At 51.0% G+C, this 15,158-nt stretch overlaps 2 protein-coding genes across 2 annotated transcripts in view; one reads left to right on the forward strand and one right to left on the reverse strand.

Annotated features, from left to right (window-relative positions):
* Positions 1-1,526: 1,526 nt before the first annotated feature.
* nup160 (nucleoporin 160) lies at positions 1,527-13,738 on the forward strand. The gene is made up of 34 exons (XM_041039061.1): positions 1,527-1,652; positions 2,249-2,357; positions 2,721-2,931; positions 3,121-3,343; positions 3,907-4,097; positions 4,567-4,803; positions 5,026-5,123; positions 5,290-5,374; positions 5,554-5,622; positions 5,890-5,973; positions 6,086-6,256; positions 6,349-6,448; positions 6,633-6,798; positions 7,237-7,370; positions 7,464-7,624; positions 7,936-8,072; positions 8,277-8,347; positions 8,424-8,574; positions 8,693-8,762; positions 8,940-9,038; positions 9,210-9,329; positions 9,806-9,901; positions 10,039-10,133; positions 10,496-10,592; positions 10,747-10,852; positions 10,970-11,130; positions 11,235-11,295; positions 11,521-11,631; positions 11,792-11,915; positions 12,163-12,264; positions 12,492-12,633; positions 12,771-12,896; positions 13,119-13,214; positions 13,479-13,738. The coding sequence occupies exons 1-34, from the start codon at positions 1,562-1,564 to the stop codon at positions 13,560-13,562; spliced, it is 4,179 nt and encodes a 1,392-aa protein (XP_040894995.1). The 5' UTR covers positions 1,527-1,561; the 3' UTR covers positions 13,563-13,738.
* Positions 13,739-14,830: 1,092 nt separating this feature from the next.
* Positions 14,831-15,158, reverse strand: part of LOC121182486 (fibroblast growth factor receptor substrate 2-like) — a 10,277-nt gene continuing 9,949 nt past the window's right edge. The window contains 1 exon segment of the mRNA XM_041039026.1: positions 14,831-15,158. This exon segment is cut by the window's right edge and continues 787 nt beyond it. The gene's annotated coding sequence lies outside the window, so the exon portion shown is untranslated.

A 15,158-nucleotide genomic window follows, 5' to 3' on the forward strand; every position in this document is an offset into this window, starting at 1 on the left:
GCATTTCATTTCAACTGTTCACATTGTGGATGTTTTGATGGGACAGGTCGGTGAACCAGAACTTTTTCTTCTTCTTTCTTTGCTTAAAATGTTCTGTTTGGAGCGTTTCGGATGGTGTCCGCCAGTTCGTGTGCTGATCTATAAATGGATGATTAAATAATGTAAAGACAACTCTAATGGTCACAAGGAAAGAGTTTGTTACCTGTCTGTGATGGCCTGTCTGTGATGGCCTGTCTGTGATGGCCTGTCTGTGGTGATCTGTCTGTGCTGATCAGTCTGACCTGTCTGTGATGGCCTGTCTGTGATGGTCTGTCTGTGGTGACCTGTCTGTGGTGATCAGTCTGACCTGTCTGTGATGGCCTGTCTGTGGTGACCTGTCTGTGGTGATCAGTCTGACCTGTTTGTGATGGCCTGTCTGTGGTGACCTGTCTGTGGTGACCTGTTTGTGTAGACCTGTTTGTGTAGAACTGTCTGTGGTGACCTGTTTGTGTAGACCTGTCTGTGATGATCTGTCTGTTATGTCCTTTCTGTGGTGGCCTGTCTGACCTGTCTGTGATGGCCTGTCTGACCTGTCTTTGATGATCTGTCTGTGGTGATTTGTCTGACCTGTCTGTGATGATCTGTCTGTGATGACCTGTCTATGGTGACCTGTCTGTGGCGGCCTGTCTGACCTGGTTGTGGTGATCTGTCTGACCTGTCTGTGGTGACCTCTCTGACGTGTCTGTGATGACCTGTTTGTGGTGATCAGTCTGACCTGTTTGTGATGGCCTGTCTGTGGTGACCTGTCTGTGGTGACCTGTTTGTGTAGACCTGTCTGTGATGATCTGTCTGTGGTGACCTGTCTGTGGTGACCTGTTTGTGTAGAACTGTCTGTGGTGACCTGTCTGTGGTGACCTGTTTGTGTAGACCTGTCTGTAATGATCTGTCTGTGGTGACCTGTCTGTGGTGACCTGTTTGTGTAGACCTGTCTGTAATGATCTGTCTGTGGTGACCTGTCTGTGGTGACCTGTTTGTGTAGACCTGTCTGTGATGATCTGTCTGTTATGTCCTTTCTGTGGTGGCCTGTCTGACCTGTCTGTGATGATCTGTCTGTGGTGATTTGTCTGACCTGTCTGTGATGATCTGTCTGTGATGACCTGTCTATGGTGACCTGTCTGTGGCGGCCTGTCTGTGGCGGCCTGTCTGACCTGGTTGTGGTGACCTCTCTGACGTGTCTGTGATGACCTGTCTGTGGTGATCTGTGTGACCTGTCTGTGGGAACCTGTCTGACCTGTCTGTGGTGACCTGTCTGTGGTGACCTGTCTGACCTGTCTGTGGTGACCTGTCTGTGATGACCTGTCTGTGATGACCTGTCTGTGGTGACCTGTCTGACCTGTCTGTGGTGACCTGTCTGTGGTGACCTGTCTGACCTGTCTGTGATGACCTGTCTGTGATGACCTGTCTGTGGTGACCTGTCTGACCTGTCTGTGGTGACCTGTCTGTGGTGACCTGTCTCTTTAAATGTTCGAAAGAACAGCCCGCGGTTTCTGTCCCTTTGACGTCACTGTTGTCGGAGGAGAAGATGGCGGCGGTGTTGGAGCGCAGCTTCATAGAAATTTGTGGATTTGAGAGGGAAACCCTGTCCCGGTTCAGAGAAGTGACCGTAAACCTCGGTAAACCTTCACACTCCGTCCTCACAGCTCCGTCCTCCTGTCTGACATTTAAACATGCTCGTCTCAACGCAAGGGTTCACTGCGAGAGCATGCTAACAGCATGCTAACAGCGCTAACACGCCGGCTAACCTTAGCGTGAGTTGACCGGGCCCGGGGGAACGTTACTGTGTTACGGTTGTGTTTGGACCGAAACACTGACCGCTCACCTGGGCCTGTTAAATTCGCCGCCCTTAGCTCCTGAGCAGGTGACATGCGGTGTACTAACAGTCCTCTGTCTCTCTTTTGCTTCAGCTAGTTAGTTAGCCGGTAACCTAGCTTTTAGCTCACCTGTCAAACAGTAAACGGTGATATCTGAATTTACTCACGAACAGTTTCACATCATACAACTGTTAGACTCCTGCAGTCCGATGTACCTCGGCACAGATCCCCCTGTAATCAGGAGTAACACAAACTGTGGAAATGCAGTGTCTGACCGTGGTACACAGACACGACGTGTTGTGTTACTGAGAAAATATTACACACCGGAATATACCAGTACAACCGACGGTCCGGGAGAGGTTCGGGTCTGGCGGTGATGACTGGGTTTCTGTCCGCAGGTCTGAGCGCTCTTCCTGGAGGACTGAAGTTTCCCGACAGTGCTGGAGCGTTCCATTATGAGGAGAGTGGGAAGCTGCTGTCAGTCACCAGCAACAGATTCATACACTGGTGAGTAGCATCGTGTTTGTGGACTTTAAAGGACTCAGATTGGGACGGGGGGGGTAGAAAAAGTGTATCACTGATGTTCGTTAATTTTGAGCATTTTACGATCCATAGAATATTCACAGGTGACAATAGAGCTGCTTTCATGTCTTTTTCTGTTTTATTTCTTCTCAAGTCGAATCTGGGCTGTGGGACAGTGGTCTATGTTTTCATGTCGTCATAATGATAGATGTCCTGTAGATAATGTCTGAGAGGTCAAAACTCCTGCAGCACTTTAACAGTTCTACTGCCTACCTAACAGTGTGGAGTTCATCACAGCGTCATGTATAAACGTGTGTGGACTCATGTCAGTGCTGTGACTCTGTGTAGGTCCACGTCAGGAGACACGGTGCAGCTGGTGGAACAGTCTCTAGACACCAACCTCCTCAACAACGCTGTCAAACTCAGGTTCACCCACTGTACTGTCCTGCCAGGAGGAGTCAGCGTCCAGGAGACTCTCAACAATGTCCTCATCCTCATCTCCACCAATCAGAGCGTCCACAGACTGGTGCTGCCTCACCCCACACGCATGTACCGCAGTGTGAGTTACTGAAACTGAATGTCTGACTGTAAACGAAAGTGTTAACATTTTTGGTCAAATAAAACAATTTCATCTTGGGTTTTGGGAAATTACAGTGGACACCTGTCACTATTATTTTAAGCATGAGAAACTGTGGTTATAATACCAGATAAATGGCCCTTCTCCCGCTGCCTGTGTCCCCCCCTCCAGGAGCTGGTCACAGAGCTCCACATGCAGTCCATCTTCACTGATGTGGGTAAGCTGAGTCTGCAGGACCCGACACACAGTGCCATCATCCCCAGCTTGGCAGGACAGACGGGGAGTCCCAGTACCTGTACGGCCTGGCTGAGTCATCAGGGAGAGGCTCACTTTGCTCTGGCTTCACCTGCAGGAGGCATCATGGTGGTCACTCTGCCCCCTCACGATACACAGGGTAAAGATCTGCCGTCACCTCACCGCCGTCAGCTCACTGCCGTCAGCTCTCTGCCATCAGCTCACCGCCGTCAGCTCACCGCCGTCACTTCACCGCCGTCAGCTCTCCGCCGTCAGCTCTCCGCCGTCAGCTCACCGCCGTCACTTCACTGCCATATTTTAGTGTTTGTTGCTGTAATCATTCCTCTTGTTCATACTGGCTGGAAGGAGAATTCTTCTTCCATCAGTTTTCACGTAGGTGATGGAGGTCAGTCCTCCATCACCTACGTGAAGGCCTCAGCGCACAGATCAAGTAGGTTTCACATTAAGTTACTGTCGTTTTGGCTCTTTGCACAGGTAAATACACCTGAAATCACAGCGCAGCCATCATCGTTAACTTATAAAATCAGGATTTCTGCAGAGCAGCAGCTTGGAAATGTTGTGGAAGTGACTGCAGGTTGACAGGTGGTCTCAACGCGCCACGTTTCAGTCTCTGTTTCATACTTGTTCTGTTCCTTTACTGTGAATGGAAACTGCTCAGGTTGCTTTTGTACTTACTTCTGACGGTGTCTTCCCTCCCTGCAGGCAGCGTGTCCATGGTGGAGCTGAAGAGGAGCTCCATGATGCAGAGGCTGTCGGGCTGGATGCCCACAGCGATCCGCGGGGAGCAGAGTCCGGCTGACCTCGCCCTCAGTCTGGCTGTCAGGGAGCTGGAGGAAGACTCCTTCATCTTCGCCCTCTGTCAGGATCACAGGCTGCGCATGTGGTCGCTCAGGGTCAGACATTAATCTCACAATATAACATTATGATCTGAATGAGTAGATTGATTTGGTCAAAGGTGAATACAGGGGTGAATGATCTGGAACCCTGACACTGACTAGAAGATCAGTACATCAAGCTTAGTTCACTGTGAGTTAGAAAAGCAACTTCAGCACTGAGACAACCTCTGAGTCTCAGAGGACGAGGAGCAGGACACACACTCAGCAGCATGTCACAGAGGACTGCTGGAAAAAGACCAGTTCACTGATGAATCCCAGTCTGAGTCACAGCAGGAACAGGAGGGTGAATGAAAGGAGAGGGGATGATGCCACAGTGAAACATGGAGGGTTGGGGTTGTCCTTCAGAGACACGCTGGTCCCTCTGGTCTGGTCTCAGACTTTTGAACCCCCCGTGCACAACTTCTGTCAGGAAAATCTGATGTCAATGGAGAGACGCTAAACACACTGGTTCTGTTCCCGTGTGCAGGAGCAGGCGTGTCTGCTGGAGACAGACATGTTGGAGTACATGCCGGCCTGTAAAGGGGTGAAGCGTCTGTCGGGGCAGGGCCACCGCCTGAGGCTGGCCTTCTCCTCCACCACCGGCCTCTGTCTGTCAGTTTACCTGGCCGTACCTCAGAGGGGACAGTTCACCGTCCTGCAGCTCGTCACCACCGACAACAACCGCTACAGCCTGGAACACATCTCCACCCTGTTCACCACACAGGTAAACCCATCTGATCATGTCTCTGATGTCCAGTCACTCAGTTTGGCTGGATGAGCTGTAGGACCAGTGGCTTTGTCCTGACATGCAGTGTGAACTGTGGGACCTTATATAAACAGGTGTGAACTATCTGTCCTCTATGAGTCCACATGTCTTCTTTTGTCCTGTTTGTCCATCTGCCATTTAATGAATGAAAAGATTAACCTTATATCTGTGTGTGGACAGGAGACTCTGGTGGACTTCCAGCTGACGTCGACAGATATCTGGGGCCTCTGGGTTGATGACACCAACACCACTGTGGTCAAATATATCAACTTTGAACAGTAAGTAGGTCAGTTACTGTCTGTCAGTTACTGTCTGTCATCAGAGGTCACACCTATCACACCTGACGAAGAACACGTGTGAATGCACTGAGGTGATTCGATGGCTCAGTCCACTGCGGACAGAACGTCCTCAAGTGTCTACTATGTATGTGTCTGTGTGTTACAGTAACACAGCAGGTCAGTGGAACCAGGTGTTTGTTCAGCCCCCACCAGAGGAAGAAGTCCATATAGGAGTGGACCAGGACCCCAGAGTAAGACCAGTCCCACACCTGCATTAAACCGAAGCATACCAGTACCACACCACTAACCTAACCAGTAAACAGTGTCAGAGCTCTGTTCAGAGCAGGTCAACGTCCACTGTCGTGTTTTGTTTTTGTCGTGTGACGCTGTCCTTACCTGCTCACCTGTCTGATGTGATGTGTGCCAACAGGAGACGTACCTGGAGGTTCTGTTCTCACCTCTGCGATTCACTGCTTCAGCCATTGTTAAAGCTCTGCAGGTGAGACTGTTCTCCGTCCCGTCACCTTTCCCCAGGCTCTGACTCTGTTTGCAGGTTTTATAGAATGGAACATGTTAGAAAGGATCATTTTATTTACATGATCACTATTGATTCAAGCTTTTACTGAACCAGGACATTAAATCCATATCAGCTGTCTTTAACTGTCCTCCCATGAAGAAGGACACGCCACACAGGACGTGTGCGTGTGTGTGTAATGTAGGAGATGATGATATGTATTTGGTATGTTTTGTGTATTTTGTGTTTCAGATCTACCGCCGTGGCTCAGAGAGGGTCACCGATGTGTCCTGGGAGACTCTGAAGAAAGAGGTGACAGTGGCTGTGGAGACGGAGGTAATTTATCTCAACATGGTCTGGTTTCTTATCACTGTTACTGTCCTCCGTCCTCCTCTCATCACTTCCTCTCTACCCTCCACTTCTCCTCGCGGTTTCTTACCTCCTGCAGCTGCAGAGCAGTGTGACGGAGTTTGAGTTTTCTCAGGAGGAGTACCGTCAGCTGCAGGTGGAGTTCTGGTCCAAGTTCTATGCCTGCTGTTTGCAGTATCAGGAATCTCTGTCGATGCCTCTGGGTCTGACGGTCGGTCACCACACAGGCCTGGTCTGTCTGCTGAAGAAGGTGAGGAGGTGTGAATCTGCGTTAACATTGTGCATCAGGGTGTGTGTGATTACGTGTGAGCTCCTCTTTAAACTCTCGTCTCTGTGTTTCAGGGTTTGGTGTCGTTCCTCCTGCCGTGTTTCGCCGTGGATCACCTGTACCTCTCCTATGATGAGTATCTTTTCTCGGAGGAGGAGACGCCCATCGCCGAAGGTAAACAGCGTTGATGCTAACCTGAGAACACCAAACTGCAGACCCAGCTGGTTTTTCATATTTCTGATGTTCCAGTAGAAACTGCAGAATCTTAAAGCTTTTTGAGCCTTTGTGTGTGTACGTTGTGTACATAGATGAGTGTGTGTATTGTATTGTGTGTGTATATTTATCTCCGTGTCCTCAGACCCAGAGGTCGGGCGCGATGTGCTGCAGCTGGTTCAGTGTTTGCGGCTGGTCAGCGATGCAGTTTCTGGAGAGATGGCGTACGAGATGGAGAAAGCTCTGGAACATCTTCAGTCGCCTGAGAGAGCCGCAGAACTCATCCTGGAAAACATGCTGTCCAATGACAGGTCAGCCATGCTGCATGCAACATGATGGGAGAGAGATTACTCTGCGTTAGTAACAGGCAGAGGAGAGAGGAGCTTGGTGCATCATGGGAAATCCCCTGGCAGTCTGAGCCTATAGCAGCTTAACTAGGGCGTGGTTCGAGGAAAACTTGAACCAGAACTGACTCTAAGGTTTATCAGAGGAAAGTTTTCAGCTGCTCTGAAACATGGAGCGAGGGCCTGAGGGGGCCTGAGGGGTCTGAGGGGGTCTGAGGGGGTCTGAGGGGGTCTGAGGGGGTCTGTGGGGGCCTGAGGGGGCCTGAGGGGGCCTGAGGGGGTCTGAGGGGGCCTGAGGGGGTCTGCCTCCCAGACCCAGACCGGTAGATGGTTCCCTTCTGATGGAGGAGCTGAAGTAACCTATGAAGCCGATCACATACGTTAACATTAGCGTGTTTTCTGCAGTGATAACGTGATCGAGGACATCCAGAACAAGCTGCAGGACGTCCGCAATCCGATGGCAGCCATGATGGTCCTGCTGAGGGAAATGGACCTGGAGACGGACTCCGAGGTCGCAGCAGAAGGGCCCGTCACACCTGGTAGGAATGTTTCGGTTGCAGTTACAGGTTTCTGTATGTGAGAAACTCCACTTACCGACCGGCGTCTACCTTTCCCTGATCTGTGTCTCTCAGCTCAGAGTCTGAACCTGAGGATCAGCCTCTCTCAGCTGTACGGCAGCACCTCTGCAGTGTCTGTGGTCTGTCAGGCCGTCTGTCACATGGCTGTGACCCGAGCTCTGTTCTGCAGAGACCTGCTCCTCCTGCAGAAACTCTACCTGCGCTTCGGAGACAACGTATGTGCGCACACACACACACACACACAGTACATGTGCACATACGTAGCAAACAAGGATGAGACCTGTCAGAACAAAAGAAAAAGACAAATTTAAAGAGGAAATAACCAGAGGCTGACACCTTGTCCAGGGTCACAGCAGCACGTCATTCTTTGCGCTGGATTTCTACGCACACGAAGGTTCGGACTCGGCGCTCGGCACCGAGCTCCTTCTGTCTCGTCCGTCCTTCCTTCCACTCTGAAACCCGAGGACTGACGTGCTGCCGTCTGTCACAGTAACATGAAAATGAAATGAAGTTTCTGTGTGTCCAGGTGTTTCTGGGTGGGGGGGCTCAGCTGCTGCAGCTCCAGCAGGACCTGATTCCTCGGAGCTCCCACCTCCTGTCCTCTTACTACCTCCTCAAACACATCAGTCAGACCCTCGCCTCCTGTGTCCCCATGGACATCATGTGAGTACACACAAATACAAACCAGCACACGTGCGGGTGCACACAGGTTTATTATACAAAGGCAGCAGTATCACTGTGGAATACGGGGACATCTGTGTTCCCTGTGTCCAACACGAAGGAATCGAACAGGAACACGAAGAGACATTAACATGCTAAAAAGTGAGTTTTCATACATGTGACCTTTGACCTCCTGTGTTGTTTCAGAGACGCTAACCTGCAGCACCTGACGGTGTTGGAGCTGTCTGACACTCCAGCTGTGTCCAACAGTAGATCAGGTCAGTGACGCTGTAGTCAGCCTGTGTGTGTGCGTGTGCGTGTGCATGTGTGTTGACACGCTGTCTGTCTGTGCAGTGCTGAGTCCTCAGACCGTGGTGGAGCTGTTCTATCAGACCGTAGCGAGGAAGATCATCGTCTCTCAGATCTTCTGTCAGCAGCAGAGTAACTCCGTGCTCCTCTGGACCCACGTGATCTCCAGCGTGGTCAGCCTGCTGGCACAGCTGCTGTATCCTTCCCCCGCCGCACGTTAGCACGGGCCTGAGGCGGCGGTGACTTTCTGTCTCCACCAGTGTCTGTCCGTCTGTCTGTCTGTTCGTTCTCGAACCTTAACTGGTGATTCCCAGTTGGCCCAGTAACCCTGGTTTCCAGTTCCCGGAGTGCCTGATGGCCAACTGCCAGTACACGCAGCTGCAGGTGGGCTTGACCTCTGGATCAGTGTGTAGAAATATTTACAGGTGTTACAGCTGCACCTGTCTGTCCTCCTCTTCATCTTACCTGTGTTTGTAATTGGTGAATAAATGAGAATGAAATGAACACGTGATAGTTCTGACATGTGATGGTTAAACAGGTGCGTCTCACCTGTGTTTTCAGGAGTACGTGAGGCTGATTGGTCCGTGGTGTCAGATGAACGTCGGCTCCTGTCGCTTCATGCTGGGTCAGTGTTACCTGGCCAACGGCGAGGGCCAGAAGGTGGGTTACGCCAGCCGCGCTGACCTCCGCTGCAGAGGGTGAAGCACCTGTGGCTGCAGAGGGTGAAGCACCTGTGGCTGCAGAGGGTGAAGCACCTGTGGCCGCAGAGGGTGAAGCACCTGTGGCTGCTGGTGGAAATCATTTCACCTGCTGTCGCTGTTTCTCCATCAGGCTCTGCAGTGTTTCCAGGAGGCAGCGACAGAGGTGGAGAGGGAGGAGTTTCTGATGAGGCTGACGGGCACGGAGGACGACGAAGCTGCCTCGACCCCCAGATTACAGTACTACAACAAGGTACCACAACCATTATAACCATTAAAACCAGCTGCTGATTAACAGGAAAATTAGCCAGTGAAGCTAAAACTTAGATAGTCCGTGTGCAGGAGGCAGACAGGTGTGTTTTCAAGTGTCAGAATCAAACCTGTGACATCAAACGTCTGACAGCCCTCAGTATCCAATCAGCTCTGACCTGCAGTGCAGAGCCCTGAACCGTCATCCTGCTGCTGCAGAGCTGAGCAGATCCACAGTGTTCATATTAAACAGGTGGAGAGACAGAGTCAGAGACAGACAGAGACAGTCAGAGACAGACACCTTGATAGCATCACAGCTGTGTAACATACAGTCATCGAGCTTCACACGTGTATCAGATCAGAAAGCAGCCACGCTTTGTGCGACTGCGCTCTGACGGTCAGTGAAGCGTCCTGTGACTTCCTGTGACGCTGCACACGTCTTCTTACTGACTGATTTTATGTGTGTGTGTGTGTTTCCAGGTGCTGCGGCTGCTGGAGGACATGGGCCTACCTGAGCTGGTCATCCAGCTGGCCTCTCTGGCCATAACGGAGGCCGTCAGTGACATCAGCAGTCAGGTAACAGCCGGCCGCCAGGTAACGCTGGTGGAGCCGTTTCCCAGCTTCCACGCCGTGCGGCTCACTGCACACGCTCAGTGGTGTTTTTCTAATTATGTGTAACACCTGCACATAAAAACACACGTCTGTGTCCTCAGGCGGCTCTGTGGACACGCATATTCAAACATCACCTGGACCTGGGACACAACAGCGAAGCCTATGAAGCTCTGACACAGAACCCAGACAGCAGCATGTACGCACACACACACACACACACACACACAGAACCCAGACAGCAGCATGTACGCGCGCACACACACACACACACACACACACACACACACACACACACAGACAGCAGCATGTACGCACACACACACACACACACACACACACACACAGAACCCAGACAGCAGCATGTACGCACACACACACACACACACACACACACACACACACACACACACAGAACCCAGACAGCAGCATGTACGCACACACACACACACACACACACACAGAACCCAGACAGCAGCATGTACGCACACGTTTGATTGGTTCAGTCTGGTCACCTGTTGATCCTTCTCACCTGTCTCTGTCTGTCTGTCTGTCTCACAGGCAGCTGGATTGTCTCCGTCAGCTCGTGGTGGTTCTGTGTGAACGCTCTCAGCTCCAGGATTTAGTCCGGTTCTCCTACGTTAACCTGCATGACGAGGTAAAACCTTCACCCCTGACCTCTGACCTCTGACAGGAACAGTCAATGTGCAGTATCACCTGTGTCCAGCCCTGTGATGGGAACCCAGCGGGAGACAGACAGGCGTCCTGCGTCCGTCCCTCTGACGGGTAACTGTCTCGTTGTGTATCATCAGGTTGTCGGCATCATCGAGTCTCGGGCCAGAGGTTTGGACCTGCTGGCTCACAACTACTACGAGCTGCTGTACGCCTTCCAGATCAACAGACACAACTACAGGAAAGGTACAGACGCACACACACACGCGTACACACACACTCTCTCACAATAATGAGCAAAACACAGCGTTACATTACACACTGTGTGTGTGTGCATGCGTGTGTGTGTGCGCGTGTGTTCAGCGGGGACAGTGATGTTCGAGTTGGGGATGCGTCTGGGTCGTGAGGTCCGGACTCGTCTCGGTCTTCAGAAACAGGTGAACTGTTACCTGGCCGCTCTCAACTGCCTCCGGCTCATCAGACCCGAGTACGCCTGGATCGTCCGACCCGCCTCCGGAGCCGTGGTACGTGACAGCACGTGTTCGCAGCAGCACCTGCGTGTACAGCGGGCCGCGTTCTGCTGACGTGAATAAAAACGTGTGTGTGTGTGTGTGTGTGTTTGCTGCAGTACGAGCGTCCGGGAGCGTCGCCAAAGAGGAACTCCGACGGAGAGTTTTCTTCTGAACCAGGTCAGACCCCGTCTTTAAATAAAACTTTATCAGCAACCTCGCTGTGGACAGGAACAGAGTTATTACAGACAGGAACCAGATCTCATGAAGGAAACCTCAGAGGAAGTGGACTCCTCTGAGTCCTCACACCTTGGTTGTGGGGTTGTTGCTCCCTCTGGTGGACAGACGAGTGTAACTGCAGGTTTTATGAGTGGAGCTATCGTCTTACTTTGCTTCCTGTTGCAGTCAAACGTCAGGTCGACATCCTGGAACTCAAGGACCTGGAGAAGGAGTACATCCTGTCCCGCAGCCGCCTCACCCTCGCTCAGCATCACCCGCCATCCGCCGCCATTGCCGGTACGCCCCCTTCCCCCCCCCCCACCCACCCCACCCCCTGAGCATAAAACACATAAACACCAGCGTCTCCGGCAGAATCTGTCGCAGAGTTAGGAAGTGACAGTTTCAGTTTATTATACGAAGACCACAGACGGAAACCTGTCTCTGTCTCTGTCTGCAGGCAGTGCCTCAGCGGTGGAGATGGTGGCCTTGCTGGTCCAAGCAGGACTCTTTGACTCAGCACTGTCTCTCTGTCAGACCTTCAGACTGAGCCTGACTCCTGTCTTTGAGGGTCTGGCCTTCAAGTGAGTCCTGGATCACGGCTGTTTTTGACCTGGAGGTTCACAGGGGACAGAGGACTGAGCGCTCGCACATCAGGACTTGTCCCCTGAAGTCTCATCATGTTGAAAACATGAGCTGTGGGGTGAAAGCTCAGCCCTCTGTCCTCTGAGGGACCACCAGGAAAATTATTCAGCTGTGAAATAAAACATGTTACTGATGTTTGACCCAGGTCTTATCTGTCCTCATGTGTCCTCGTGTGTTTCTGCTCAGGTGCATCCGGCTTCAGTTTGGGGGGGAGGAGACTCAGAACGAAGCCTGGAGCTGGTTGGCCGATAATCAGCTGTCATCTGTCGTCAACACCAAAGAGTCCAGGTGAGACTTTCACTCCTGTAAATGAGCTGATCAACAAACGCTCGTTAATCCTGGTTAACGAGTGTCATCCTGGCTCGTTAGTCCTGGTGTCTCAGCTCTGTAGATGTGGTCCTGAGACCCCCCCCCCCACGGTCCTTCCTCCAGCAGGTGTCCAGCTGTGTCCGTGGACAGACACCAGTTAATTCCTGATGTTTAACAAGGTTTTCGTCTCTTTCCGCTCTGCTCAGCGCCACTGACGAGGCGTGGCGGCTGCTGGCCTCTTACCTGGACAGGTATCCCTCCTCTAATGGACAACACCACCGCTGCGTCATCAACAAGCTGCTGTCACATGGCACCCCTCTGCCTGATTGGCTGGTCAAGTCTTACAAGGTGAGAATCAGTCAGTGAGGAGAACTGAGGGATGATGGATGGATGAATGGCGTCCGCTCAGTTAGTGGGCGGCTCCTCTGCACATGCTCAGATCAGCTGCTGTGTCTTTGTTTCCCATCATGCTCTGTTGGTCTCAGGCCGTGGACGCGGCGTCTCTGCTGCGTCTCTACCTGAACTTTGACCTGCTGGAAGCTGCAGCCGAGCTGGTCCTGGAGTACGTGGACGCTCTGCTGGGAAGAGGACACCAGTACTTTGGAATAGAGGTAATACGACTGCTCAGAACACACAGAGACACACACACACAAACACACAGAGAAACACACGCACACTATCAGAGAAACAGACACACAAACTGTAAAAAACATTGCTTCATGTGACTTATTTTTTTTTCTCATGTTTAATGTGACTTCACTCTGATGTGTGTGTGTGTGTGTGTGTGTGTGTGTGTGTGTGTGTGTGTGTGTGTGTGTGTGTGTGTGTTTCAGAGGCCGCTGTCTGCTACCTGGACGTCGGTCTGGCTGCCGTACACGTCCATCGATCAGCTGCTGCAGGCGCTCGCAGAGACTCAGACCAACAGCGGCGTAAGTACTCATCACTTCCTGTCTGCACCTCTGTCTGCGTGGACTCTTCGACCCGACGCTCGCCACTCTAACCGTCAGCGTCGCGTCCAAACACGAGCGTTCGGCCCTAACAGCTGATGAGTAAATGATGCTCACACATCTGGATCAAACTTCTGCCTCAGTTCACTGGAGGAAAACCTGAAACATGGATCGATTAATCTCTGCTGCACTGTGGCACCTTCAGAGGGAATCAAACCCGTGACTCTGAAACTTTTCTGTTTTCAGATTTACAACAAAGTGCGAGACAAACTGGACGAGTATCACGAGCTGGTGGATCAGACGACCAAACGCAGACTCCTCTGTCGATAGAAACCCGGATCAGACTGAGAGCGGAGGCTGAAGCCAGGCTTCGTTCTGCTGCACCTGTGTGTGTGTGTCTGTGTGTGTGTGTGTTTTATAAGAACATTGTTAAATCTACATCTTTTGTACCGAGTGTTTTTCATCAGATCCGTAAACGAAAAATGAAAATAAAGTTTTTTTTCCTGCATTTCGTTCTGTGTCTTCAATGAGCTGCAAAACCTTCGATACTCACTCATTTCTTCATATGAATATCACATCAGATGAAACCGGTCCCTTTAACAGCCGTCTGGAGCTTTCGGTGTGTATCACATGGTCTTCCTCAGCAGGTGGACCAGATCTGACCAGGTCTCATCAGTGTCCAGTTTTTTTCTCGGTCCCTTCAAACTCCTGCTTCAGATCCATGTTGGATCCATATTCTCTGCAGACTGATGAAACAGCTGTTTGCTCCTGTGCTCTGTTTCCTATCACAGCTGTAACCTGCTGAGGACAGTGTCCACTAACTGTTCTGGGATCTGAATGCTGTCCCTCTAACATCTGGATAACTCTGAATGATCCCAAAACTTTTCATGTTTCTTTTTTTTTTCCTTTTTTCTTTTTCTTTTTTTTTCCACCGTGTGGTCAGCACTGAGGTGAGGCTGCAGGTCAGGGACTCGGGTCAGGGAGGACAGTTGCCATGGGAACAGCTGCATCCCATAAAATAAAACCTGAACGCGTTGGTTCAGCAGAGGTTTCAGGGACGAGCGTTCGTGTCGTTAATCGTCTCAGCTGATAAATAATTTAGTTTACAAACTGAAAACGAACGATCCAGAGAAATCTGCTCTGAGTCTGTGTTCGAGTCATTTTTCACACTACGAGACAAAAACCTGAACTCGGGCTCTGAGTGAGAGAACAGGACGTTTGAAGACGTCGGCGTGGACGGTGGCGAGTTACAGCTGAAATCCAAACGTCTGCCGTCATCAACAATCGCCACTGAACAGGAAGAGCAGAGAAAAAACAGCTGGAAAATTCTGTGCAAAAAAAAATGACAAACTATTAATTTATTATCAAAACTATTTCTGATTAATGATCAGTGACGCTGATAAAAGGTGAGGGAACGTTTGGAGGTTCGACCAAAACCTTCGGACCCAAATCTACAAACCCGTCGACAGAGACTCCTCCTCCTCCTCATCATCATCACAGTTCCAGCTTCAGTTTTTAAGCTGATGACAGAGAAAGTACCGGTGCCTTAACGTGGGATCTGGGCTCGTTGCGTACGAACAGGAGGCGTGTCCACCGAGCACAGGTAAAAACAACAAACATTTATTGTGCCAAACTCGACTGAACATCCGAGGAACCTCAGGTGAACCATGGTCCTTAGATACTGAATTACAGCAGCATGTAGTGAATCATATAAAAGGCTAAATGGAATGCTTTGTTCAGTAATACTGATTTGTACCATATAAAGAGGAGGAATGCAGTCTTGTTAACAACATCATCATCATCATCATCATCATCATCATCATCATCATCATCATCATCATCACCGCCGCCCTGCACACAGACTCAACAACAGAGGTATCATCCACCAGAGGAATAAACTGCTATATGACCAGTAGCCAGGTTCAT

The sequence above is a fragment of the Toxotes jaculatrix genome, chromosome 5 (assembly GCF_017976425.1).
Source record: "Toxotes jaculatrix isolate fToxJac2 chromosome 5, fToxJac2.pri, whole genome shotgun sequence".
Taxonomy (NCBI): domain Eukaryota; kingdom Metazoa; phylum Chordata; class Actinopteri; family Toxotidae; genus Toxotes; species Toxotes jaculatrix.